Source organism: Plectropomus leopardus, chromosome 20, assembly GCF_008729295.1.
Source record: "Plectropomus leopardus isolate mb chromosome 20, YSFRI_Pleo_2.0, whole genome shotgun sequence".
Taxonomy (NCBI): Eukaryota; Metazoa; Chordata; class Actinopteri; order Perciformes; family Serranidae; genus Plectropomus; species Plectropomus leopardus.
The window spans coordinates 959,412-972,472 of NC_056482.1; the positions used below are offsets into that span (position 1 = coordinate 959,412).

Here is a 13,061-nt window from a genome sequence, read left to right on the forward strand (position 1 = left end):
ATTGATTCCATCCATATCACTACGCAGAAGGAAGTGTGCATCTACTCATGGACGAGAGGCTTGTGCTCGTGACAGCGTGAGATGTAAACATTAATGGCGTCCTCCTCGGGTGAGCTGTAACGTTAGCTAGCTCAGTGGTGCTGGGTGAGCTGGCATTAAATGCACACTTGTGCAGTGATACGGTTTGTGGGTGTAGTTTAGTAAAAAATTAAATGGTTCCTACATAAAACTGCTCACAACAAGGTCTGTGGATTATTTTGAGTAACCGAGTCAAGATTTTTAGGAAGGGCATTGCTGTTGAGTAATTTCAAAAAAGTTTTTTTTTGTTTTTGCAACTTGGAGCACCACAGGCCGAGTGCCATCGAGTTCCATTATACTTCCTGGAGAGAAGGCAGACATTTCTACAGCTGATATCCCTAAAACACTCCTGCAGCTCCTATCAAAACTATCTAGAGTTTTTAAGTGCCAAATAGAAAATTACCATTGTTACAGGAAACCAGTAACAAAACATCCACAGCTTCTGGTACTGTTACTTTATGTAAATGCAGTAAATATCACAGCATCATTCATCATACTTAAGTTCTCCAATGATACTGTAAGATTGTGTAAGGTGATGACCTCACACATTGTTTAGCGTAATTTTGGCAAGATCATGTGGAAAAACAAGCCTTTTTTAGAATACTGTTTGAGTTAGAGAGCAGGGGGATAAGGATGTGCTGATCTGATGGTATCAAACATGAGTGTTATGGAGCAATCCCCAGCAGGGGAGGAGAGGACAGAGCAAAGAGAGAAAGATGAGACAAGCCCTCATAAACCCTCCAAACTCAGGCAGTTGAGATGGGACCCATATTGGCCTCAGGGTTCAAGCCTTGGTTGAACTTATTTCAGATGATATGCAATTGCAGTACACTGTAAGTGAATATATTACTGGGACGACTAAAAAAAATTCACATGAACGTTTATTATCCAGGAATTCACATTGTGGACACCACTGACTTTCTGTGTAACAATTTTCCACAATCTAGGACCCTTATCACACACATGCTCCAGCCGTACACCAGGTTTCAGCCTAGTCTTGTAACACTCATTGTATCATGATGTGTCTGCACTGGACATGCATTAAGCTCCATAAGCTCATTTTCCAGGACAGGAAGATGATGTCTACAGCCCAGCAGATGTTACAGGACAGTCGCACTAAGATTGAGCTCCTGCGCATGCAGATTATCAAAGTCAGTCAAGGCAGAGACGTGATGGACGGCTCACACGGTAAAGTTGACCACACATACATAAACAGGTCTCATCCTGGCTTTATAATCTCCACCAGCAATGTATAAAACACCCATTACTGAAAATGTTAACGGTGACAAATCCCATATTAGATACTCATCATATGTTTTATGTTGAATGCACTGAAGTGAATCACTGCAGCAGTCTCATACTGACAGATTGAGGCACCCTGTTTATGATTGTAATAAAAAATATTGGTAAAATGAAAAATCTGTCTAAATTACATTGAATATTACAATTGATAATCAGTGCTATTATTTAGCATTACACCAAAGACAACACATTTTTACACACTTTGATCAAATATCAAAAAGACAAAATCTCATCTCATGGACTGTGCTCACATTTAACGGAAAAAAAGAGCTGTGATTAGTAATAACAGCCGAACTATCTTCATGACAACTGAGCAAACATAATTCGGTGATGAAGGTTGTGAGACGCTATTGAAAGTCCTGGAAAAGTCACGGTGGATTTAAGTTTAAAAAAGAAATTGTAAGGTCAGCAATGAATTGACATATTTAAAAACTGCAATAATTTATTTTGTTGATTTTCAGGCAAAGGCCTTATCCACAGAGACACAGATCTATTTTCAAAAACAGTGTTTTTTTTCTCCTTCTTTCTCAAAGAAAACCCCTCTCATCGTCTAATTTGTGTAACCTCAAAAACAAGAAATAGTGCAGAATCGGACATTACTAGCAAAAAAGAGCGGACACTCATGCACAAAGGCTGTGTTTTTGCCACAGCAGCTGCGAGTTCAACTACAACCCATGAACCTTTGCTGCATGTCATCCCGTCTCTCTCCCCCTTTCACGCTAAACCTGTTATGTCTAATAAAGGCAAAAAAGCCCCCAAAATCTTTAATCGCTAATAAAAAATGTCTGAACATCTTCAACCTGGAAGGAGTTTTACATCTCGTTCATTTTCAGTCAACTAAAATGCAGTTTTTATGTGCACGAAGGGCTAAAATACACCAAAAAATACATTTTTAAAAAAATATCAGTGTGCATGAGGACTTGGGCATTATTTCCTTTGAGAGGCGTCACAAACGTGCTGTAATTTTGTGTAAAAACACGTGGCCAAAATAGTGCTGGTTCCTGCATAGCTTACAGGACTGTTTACATATAGATATGCAGTTACTCTTCCTTTATATTGAGTAGCAGAGGCATCAGGATGTACAATGATGCACCATTACAGCCAGGTAGCCTTCTGGTAATAGGGTCAATTTGGCATGCAGTTGACTGTGTGTGCTTTGACTGTGTTTTTGCATTTCTATGAAAGCAGTTCCCTTAAAGATTTTTTTTGATAAAGAAGGAGGGAAAAACTCAGTTTTAAAAATTCTGCTAATTTTTTTGCTCATCAAATCCAAAATTTTAACAACAGAGATTTGTCAAATTGATGATATTTAAGCCGTTGTACTTAAACACAGACAAAGCTGTCAGTCAGATAGTTTGGTCAAACTAACTGTGAATAAATGATTTTAATAGTTCAGTTCAGAACATAAAGGTCTTAGAGGCGGCGATTATTGCATCTGTAGTCAAATCTGCTGATGATGCCTAAGTCTGCCATCCTCTACCTGCCCTCAGGTAACCCTGGAGATATGATCAGTCCTCTGGAGCTGCGGGTGGCTGACCTCAAGCACCACATGAGGATTGAATCCGCTGTTGCAGAAGGTGCCAAAAATGTGGTGAAGCAGCTGAGCGGAAATAAAGTCCAGGACCGACGCATCCTTGCAGAGGTGGCTGAACCCAACAAGCTCAAAGATAGGAAATTTTTTTTTTTTGAAAAATTGAGGCAGGCACTGATTTCAACAGGTATCAGAGGAGCTTGGATCCATTTTATTATTGCATTTAGGGCATGTCCAGCTTCACTTCACTGGTTAAATGGTGCACAGACATTGCACAAATAAGATGCAAGAAGCAAAGGGGTTCTACTTCCTTCTTTAGTTATCTTTGATGTGTTTTGTGTTTTGTATAACATGAATTCGCCAAATCAGACTGTCATCTTCCATTCTCTTTAAAAGCCAGGTGTGCCTGTACCTGGCAGGCTGCTATAGAGTACCCCAGTTATGAGTCCTAAAACACAGAAATTACATGGTATTTCAGCACCTCATGTCCCTCGTCTCAAAATCAATGGGTTTTTTCAATGTGATTTGGGTTAGGAGCCTGAAATAAGGTCTGTGGTTGAACAAGCTGAAGAAAATTTTATGTTTTGTTCTACGACAAAACAAGTACATCAGTAATTAGCCACTGTGAACTCTGAGGCTTTTGTGTCTTTAAAAAGACGGTTGCTAACAAGTAGCTAAATAAAATTATATATAGTCATCGTGCCAAACACGCCTTTACAGCCTCATAGCTGAAGCGACGCCACTGAAGTGTAGTTCATTTTCGTTCATTTATTAAGATTATCTGGCTGAACAAAACGTGTAGATATCTTAAACAGTTGTTTTTCATATAACAAATTTTCTGTACTAATCCAAAATCCAATGGAAAAATCTCATAGGCTTTTGACAAGGGAACCAGGGTGACATTAACTTCCGGGATGGCCTACAGGAAAAAGTTATCCCTGGGGCATTCTGTTTACATGGTGGATTTGGTGAATTGGAGCAAAAAGTGGTTTTCTGCTGAGAGTAATGTAGTAAGAGCAGTGATGTCACTGCAGCAAATATTGTGGGACATTTAAGCAGCAAAACTAAAAGCTTGTAGTTCTAAACTGGACAGAGGACACAGAACTAAACTTTTCGCGTGGGATGTAAGATAGAGCCCTGAATCTCACTGACTCATTCTTTCTCTTCAGAGGTGAACCTTTTTTCCTATTAGGACTGAGTATAACTGTTGAAGTTAGAGGAGGACTGAATCAAAAACTAACCTGAGACAGTATCTTTGTTTGAGCCCTTATGACCTGAATTGTTCGGCCTTATTTACTATTGATTGTAAAATTTGGGGGGAAAAAAAGATTACTGAACAGTAAAAAAAAAAAAAGCAATAACTATCAGTTTGTCTCTCCCGTCAAGCTAAACAAGTAATAAATCTCTACATTTTCTATAATGTGTTAGATCATGGAGTAAGAAGCTTGACAGCAGATTTCTTGCAGTCATGCAGGCTGCATTGTGCCGTGTTGGGCAAGATGCTAGGACAGTTCCTGTGATGCCAAGTTTCCATGGACTTGTTTTTTTTTGTAATGTCACATGGCTGTACACTTAAGGAGTGTTGTATGTCTCTCAGGCCCAAGCACGGATGCAAGAGTCCTCTCAGAAGGTGGAATTGTTAAGCCTTTCTCTGGAGAGGCGTTTAAGTGAGCTGCCTCAGGATCATCCCAAATATGCTGCCATCAAGGAGGCGCTCATGTTAAGAAGCTCACCCTCCTACGGGATACCAAAGAAGCAATCAAACAATCCATCTCCTTCTTCTTCCTTCCTCCTCAAACCAGCCAGTCTAACAGGTACTACCAATATATTCCAATACATATTCATTTCATTTCTCTGTTATATAACTTCAGAGGTAGAATGTAACAAAGACCATTTACTCTCAAGTACCCAAGTACAATTTTAGATACAATGTATTATTTTATATCACTTTATACTTAAACATAACTACATTTCAGATTTTCTCCACTACATTTGTTTTACAGCTTAAGTTATTTTTCAGATCAAGATTTTACATGAAAAACATTTGAACACACATGAAATTCAACACATCATTTTAGATTAAACTAGTGGTCCCCAATCTTTTTTGCTTGTTGCCACTAACATAAAAGTGAGGTCTGAATTGGGCCCCTTCTTGGGTTGCAGGTGTTCTACCACAGAGATTTTAATCCCCTGTATTTCTCAGATGGTGTAATTTAATAAACCTTTCCAAGGCCCAAAGAGGTCAGTGTAGTTAATATTTCATTAAAAAATTAAATTTAGAGAAAATCCCCAACAGATTTATAAGGGTTTTTTCTCTCTCCAGTTAATCATCCCACGGCCCCTCAGACTTATTTGGTGAACCTCTTGATGGGTGTGGCCCTTATGTTGGGAACCACTGGATTAAACAGAGTAATTATATTAAAAGTAATTAAACTAGCTCCTCCACAGCCACCAACTGTGAAATGCTGCTCATGCGTTGATGCATTAGTATTAAAAAGACAATAATATCATATATGATAATATTATATCAGTCATATGGGCCATAATTTAATGCACAACAAGTACCATTAGTATTAGAATTTGTAGAGCTAATGTTGATACTCTAAATACATTTTACTCATGATATTTCTTCACTATTACTTTAAGGTCCAGTGTGTAGAATTGAGAAGCATCTATTGGCAGAAGTGGTATATGATATTAATAACTGTTTTTTTGTTCGTTTGTAATCACCTGAAATTGAGACCCTTGTGTTTTTGTTACCTTAGAATGAGATGTTTGTATCTACATACAGAGCAGATCCTCTTCTAGGAATCCACTGTCTTCTTCAGTAACCCAGAGTGGACAAAACAAACACTGGCTCTAGATAGGGGCATTCATGTATTTGTGTTTCCACATTTTCACATTTTCATGTCAACCACCATAGTTCTCCCACAAGCTCGGCACACAGAAGTTTCTATTCTGCAGCCTCACGGTAGATGCCACTAAATCCAACACATTAGGCCTTTAAGTTGGTTTTAAAATAAATTAATTTTACTTGTAAGTATTCTTATATTGTTGTACATGTACTATAACTTATGTAAGACATCTGAGTACCTCTTCCACCACTGAATAACTTCTCTTTTGTACTCTGAACTGACTCTGAATACTCTGAATACTTTCCTGAATACTGAATTGCCTTTGCTCAGGTCGCTTGGAGGTGTGTTTGATGGGCTGCCAGGACCTTTTGGAGTCGGTTCCGGGCCGTGGTCGTGTGCCCAGTGACTCAGATGGAAAGTCTCTGAAGGTGAGAGCCGGCCTATCAGGACGTAGCACCAATGGCAAGACAACCAAGGCTGATGAGCTGTCCTGTAAGTCAACATTCCAACTAACATTTTCTTCATGTTTGGCCATTTTCCCTCACTTTAAGTAAAGTGTAGCTCTGCAGACATTGTAATTAGTCAACTTGTTAGTCTTCTCATGGTTTGTAAGACTTTCTGTAGATGGAATTTGCATCTGTGTGGTTCCTTTAAAAATATCCACATATATCCTGTTTTGACCTTATAGTACTCTTTATGAGTCAGTGCCTATACCAGTTTGTATCTCTTTGTTTGTGCCTCAGCGGAGATAAGTGCTGTGCTGAAGGTGGACAACAGGATCGTGGGGCGCACACACTGGAGACAGCTGGGCAAAGAGGCCTGGGGGCAGAGCTTCAGCATCGAACTGGAACGGGTCAGTGGCTTTCCCTTCAACTCCAACAAGCAACTCACATAACAACTGAGCCAAAACTGCATTTTTCAAATGGTTACTTCATTAACATGCTTTCAGAATAAACAAAGGCCTAAAAAACCCTACAAAACCCTCAACAATACTGCATCAAAACTGAGTTAGTGTGCCTAGGCTGCCATATAGCAGTGCTAGAAAAATTGGGAATTGGGAAAAATGGATTTCTAAAGAACAGTATTTCATAGGAAAGAAAGTTTCCAAAGTAAATATAACTTTTTGTCATCATTGCTGGTCCTGCTCGCTAAAGCCTTTAAAAATTAAGCACATTGATATCTCACAAAAACATGGGAAAAAAAGCAATGAGTAAGTGAAGAAGAAATGACCTAAAAATGAGTAAGAAATTAGTAAAAATCTTCATGAAAATTACCTGAAAATTAGCACATACACAAAAGTTAAAAGAACAAAACAGGAAATGACCTCAAAAGTGATAAAATAGAAATAATAATATATTTCTTATGCAACCCAATTTTAAATATATAATTATCATAATAATAAATGTAGTTTTCTTGAGATTTTTCCTAGTTATGTGATAATTTTATAATGGTTCCTCTCTCTTGTTTCTTAAAGATATTTTTCAGGTAATTTTCTCAATACCTTTCACAGTTTTTTTTAGCAATTTGCAGGCATTTTATGCCAAGTTTCTGATTGCTTTTTTCCATGTTTTTGAAAGAAATCAAACCACTGTGCTCAAATTTAAAAGAATGAAATGTTTGTGAAAGGCATCTGAACTCAGCACAATAAAACTGATGTCAATCCAGGTTTCAGAGGGTTAAAGGAATACTACATACAATACAGCGAAATGACCAATTTTATATCAGTAACTCACTGCCGGTAACATTGAATTTGCGGGGGAAAAAAAAATTGCCACATGCGTCCACAGTGAACAGAGAATCCAAAAAAGATCACCATTCTTTAGGAATTGAGGGTCCACGATTAACAGCAACAAAACATTTGCTCACAAACTGTCACACAACATGTGTAATGTAATCCAAGACACATTAATTTAGTGGTATGCTCAGTACTTTACAAACAGAAATTTTTGCTCGAATGTTACAATATAAACACTTTTGCCTCCTGAGTGTGACTGAGTATGTATGTATGTTTGAACGTCACTCGAGGAGCTCATACACATGTTTATGCTCAGATTATCCTTTCACCACAGGGACATGCAAGGAAAGTGTTTTCTTTACAATTTTAAAGTATATATCGATAAATAATTGATACACAAAAAGTCATTTTGTGACTGAAATATTCCTTTAAGACACAAATCTAGTCTTGCTTTTGGGTGGTGACTTTAATACAGCAATTCATGCATCTGTGCATCACACTGCTGATCCTCTGCCAGCTGACAGATCCCTCTCCCTTGTTTTAAAATAATTACTAAACTTTATCATTAAACCCACACGTGGCATTTGATTACAGTTTTTCTTAAGCTGTCACGGTTTTCTAAATGGTCCTTGCGCAGTCCCCACTTCTAGTTATATTGTGTATCAGAAAACTACATTTCACTTGCTGCCTGTTTGCTTAATGCTGACTATAAAGTATTATAAAGAATAATGGCAGTGTTATATTTGCCACAAGAACATTATTCAGTTCATCTACTGTTTATTTTCCATATTTAAATGTGGGAAGTACAATAGTTTCAGTGACTTTCTTGAATTTCGGCCTCCCTCTTCCAGTGTTGCTCGCCCTCTTGGCTAAATAGTTTATTGCAAAATGTCATCTCAGTCCCCCATAACATGGGACATATGTTAACAGCCCAAGAACAAGCCCACAGAGTCCTGACATCTTGTCCCCCAGTGAGTCATAATGGCCAAGTATGTCTTTGATACCCTGTCAGTCTCCTACTGCACTCATGTAATCCCTCTGCTAATCCTCTGACATTTGCTCTAATCTGGTTTTACCCGTTTTACACGCCCAGCATCTCTGCTTAAGAACTCGGGTCTTGATGTTGCAACCAGCTTCCCGGCTCTAATTCTCTGTTTAACAGTGAGCCTTTAACTTTCAGAGGGGGAGTCACTGATGTGAACGCACAGGTCAGTTTACTAATCACAGGGATGACTGCACAGCCTGTAAAAACAGTAGTGTCGCATCTTTTTTGGCTCCAGAGGAGCTAGATCGAGTCTGAGAAAGTTTGGAGATTTTATAGAAAGCCTGCCTTTCAAAGTGGAACCATAAGGAAGGGGTTCGCCAACCATTTTAGCTCGACACCCAAAAGTGAAGTTTGGTTTCTCCCTGGTACCCAAACTTACAAAAATATGTCAAGAATTGCAACAACATCTACATTTATAAAGTACGGATAAAATCACAAGGAATCATGAATACACGATGTTTATGAAATGTTTATTTCATAATAAAGGTTCATCACAGCAATAGTAAAAGTAGCTGAGTACAATGATATGTTTCTCACCACCTCATTGCTGCTGCTGTGTATGACACTCACTGTGTCAGCTGGAGTGGAGTGCAGTCAGATTTATAAAGTACATCACAGCAGTCATGAAATGTGCTGAAGTATGTAATATTAAGATTGCCACCACCTCATAAAATAAATACATAGAATTTTGTAACATTTTTACATAGCATGACAAACCACATCTGCGCTGAACAGAACAGCAGATAAAATGTGAACATTTGAGTAGTACATGTTAAAAATGGAATTTAAAGCACAGGGTTTTTTTGGCCTGATTTTGTGTCTTAGAGCAGTGACTTAATCTCTTCTTGTAATTTAGCATTGTTATGCATTTTACTCTGCCAACTGGCAGCCCAACAAAAACAGACCCATGATCCATTTAAGCTCACTACCCTAACTTAGAAAGGGTTGGACTTAAACAGGAAGGCAGGGTCTAACCTAAAGATGCTATTAGCTGCATTGTTGACCTTTTTAAAGCTTGATTTTTTTATGTGAATTGACGTCAGGATATCTCAGCCTCTGCTGCATTTAGGATTCTGTACTGTGAGTCCATCAGCGTTATAAATGTGCAGTACTAATACAGTATCACCAGAGTTACCCTATAAATGAGTTTGACTTACTCTTGAAAAAAAAAAAAACAATTTCCAAAATAGTAAGAGTATCTGATTTTTCATGTCACTGAAGAGGTCAGAAAACATGTTTTTATTGTTTTTTAGTAATAAAGAGGGTCATTCTGGTCCAAAGACTCCAGTCTGAAAATGAAATTGTCAACACGTAATTAATATTTGTAATGTGTGTGTTAATGTAGTCCAGGGAGCTGGAAATTGCTGTGTACTGGAGAGACTGGCGAGCGCTAAGTGGATTGAAGTTCCTGCGGCTTGAGGATTTCCTGGATAACCATCGACACGGCATGTGTCTGCAGCTGGAGCCTCAGGGCATCCTCTTCATCGAGGTTCTTCATTTTATTTTTGACCTGCATACAGTTTTAGTTACAGTTACTCCAGGGACAGCTGCATGTCTCTATAATATAACTTCAAATCGTCACTGGACAAAACTATATAATGATATCATTTTAGTGCCTGCTGTAACATAGTTTTTCACACACATATTGTACCTGTATGTCTCATTCATCAGTCCTACTGTAAACATAAATTATAATCAACTCCTCTGTTCATTTTCAGGTGACATTTATCAATCCTGTCATTGAGCGGCGCTCCAAACTCCAGAGGCAGAGGAGGATATTTCCTAAAGCAAAAGGTAAAAATACTTATTCAGGGGCGTCGGTGGCTGAGTGGATAAAGCAGGTGCCACATGAATAAAGGCAGTGTCCTTGCCGCAGCACCCTCAGGTTCAACTCCCGTTCAAGGCCCTTTGCTGCATGTCGTCCCCACTCTCTCTCCCCCTTTCACACTACTGATCTGTCCTATCTAAGAAAGGCTAAAATGCCAAAAAATAACCATTAAAAAAATCATATAGTATTTTATCAGTTATTGCTATAGATGTTATTTATTTCTTAATATGAAGGGTATTATTATTAATGCTCGTTTCAGGAGTTGTGTCCAGGTGACATTATCCCATAATGAATCAATTTTAACAGCAGTTGAATATCCCAAAGCCAGACATTTAAAACAATGACCATTACATTTTAGTAGGTTGTAGTCAAAGAAATTCTTTGCAGATATTCAGCCAGCTCATTTTCACATCATCCGCCACCTGTGCCATCACCGTGGATACAGAAAATAGAAACAAATTAAGAGACAGAACAGCCCCCCTCTCTTCCTCTCTCTCTTGCTCCCAAGAGATAATGTTACAGCACTGCATTTTTCTCACCTACAGTGTTTTCAGAAACCTATTTTAGTGCTGTTTTAGCTGTAATAATGAGAGTTTGCAAATAGGAAACAGGTGCGCCACACTGTTTCCTGCATAGTGAAAACGAGTCTGAAAACCCTCCCGGAAAAAAAAGTCATACAGTAAAACTAAGCAGTGCTGATCGAATATAAACCAAGATTACATTACTGAGTTGGATTTTCCTCTCCTCAAATGTTTTCAGAAACATGTTTTAGCTCACTGTTTAACTGTAATATGAGCTTGTTTTTGGCAGCTGACCCCATTGTTTCACAAGGATGGGAATGTATCAGTCACCCACTAGCAGCAATGTTTATGATTATGATGTTGATAATGATGATTGGATGAATGTAGCTTTTCATATTGTAATTGTAGTATTGACAATGTTGATGTGAGAATGACAGTAACAGTACTTATACTTGTGTGCTAAAATGCAGTATCGGTCTTTATAGTGCCTGTCCTGATGCTGCATTATTGTGACTGTAGTGACCTGTTGATGGTGTTGCATACTACAATGGAAACTGTTATTTTATCAGGAGATGTTTGTCATATTTAATGCTCACTGAATTATTAGAGGCCCTATGGAGTTTTAGTAGATACTTATTAATCTGCTCCTGTGAAGCTTGAATGTGCACAAGTGCAAGTCACCCTGTGTTTAGATTAATGTCAACTGTTGTATGTTTCTGTGTCATATTGTTTGTGCTTTCTGGGGGTTTTCTGTGATTTTACATGTGCAGCAAAACAAATTGCCCTCTGGGACAAATAATAACATTGAATTAAATTGTATTCATTTCTCTGGTCAAGTAGCACCAATTTCAAAAGTACTTGTGTGTTTTTACTGCAGAGACCAACTAGTTTTATTAAAAGGCTATCTTTCCAGTAGTGAAATACTTCTGTAACACACAAAAAGGTGAATCAGACATCAAATCGTTTCAAAAGTATTTTTCTTCTCTCACTATTTTCGTATTAAAGTCTTTTAGTATAAATTTCAGATTGTCTCCCTGTCTCCTCTCAGGGAAGGACTTCCTGCGTGCTGCCCAGATGAACATGAACTTTGCCACTTGGGGCCGTTTGATGATGAGCATCCTGCCTCCCTGCAGCTCCCTGGAACCCATGAGCCCTCCATTAACGGGCCCTAACACTAGCCCCCCATCATCCACCACTTCCCCGCTACGGTAAGGCTTTGTGGTGTCTGGACACACTGTGACCCAGAAACATCTCTTTGTCACGTCTATGAAAGAGCTGTTACAAAAGTCAGCTATTAACTTCTCTGCTTAGCTCTCCACGGTGACTTGAGGCTGTTCTTCCGCCCACTCATGATATCTGAGACTAGAGAGAATGTGACTTCAGTGGAGGTCTGATAGCTACATTATCACTGACCTGCATTCACAGTTAACAGAAGTAAGGCGCAGTGGTTGTATAATAAAAATATGTGAGGTTATAATAGGCATTATTAAAGCAGAATGGAAGTAATAGTTTGTTTATCTTATTGCCAACAAATCCCATGTGCCGACCCAAACCAACACTAAATGTGTCTACTAATATGCATTGTATGTTTATCTTCAGCCTGGTTTATCTTCTTCCCTTGTAACTCCACTGTTATTCAAACACTTTTAAGAACACAGAAATGAGTCACACTGTCTCACTGGGTGACATGACACAGTGACACACTCACTGTACTTTATTCAGACTTAGTCTCACACACACTGTCCTGCTGCCCCATATACTCAGTAGAGCAGCAAATGTGGATTCATTTGCCACTGAAAATCGTTCTCAATAATCAGAAACAGCTTTAATGGCTGAGTCTGTGAACACGTTACAGGATTTTGACTTTGTTCTGTTTTTTCGTTGCTCTCAATGTACTTACACAGAGATTGACATAACAGTTTAGAAGAAAGACAACAAAACTATATAAATAAAGATGAAGAATCAATAGTCAAGTCAACTTTATTTATATAGCACTTTTCATACAATGTAAGCTCAATGTGCTTCATACACAAGAAATACACACAAAATCGAAAAAAATAGGGTGTGAATGCATATTTACCCACATATATATTGACAGTGACAGTGTTAAAAATTGGTGCATAGGAGAAATAAACACGTTTACCTCGTTTACCTCCCACTTTCCTT

General features: G+C 38.4%; 1 protein-coding gene across 1 annotated transcript in view; it reads left to right on the plus strand.

Moving 5' to 3' along the window:
* pkn3 (protein kinase N3) overlaps positions 1–13,061 on the plus strand; it is a 32,185-nt gene that overhangs the window by 8,746 nt on the left and 10,378 nt on the right. Inside the window, exons 4-11 of the mRNA XM_042509452.1 lie at positions 1,146–1,266; positions 2,871–3,022; positions 4,509–4,725; positions 6,097–6,258; positions 6,510–6,619; positions 9,892–10,035; positions 10,265–10,340; positions 11,944–12,103. Of these exons, the coding sequence (XP_042365386.1) occupies positions 1,146–1,266; positions 2,871–3,022; positions 4,509–4,725; positions 6,097–6,258; positions 6,510–6,619; positions 9,892–10,035; positions 10,265–10,340; positions 11,944–12,103 (1,142 nt within the window). The remainder of the gene's footprint in view (positions 1–1,145; positions 1,267–2,870; positions 3,023–4,508; positions 4,726–6,096; positions 6,259–6,509; positions 6,620–9,891; positions 10,036–10,264; positions 10,341–11,943; positions 12,104–13,061) is intronic.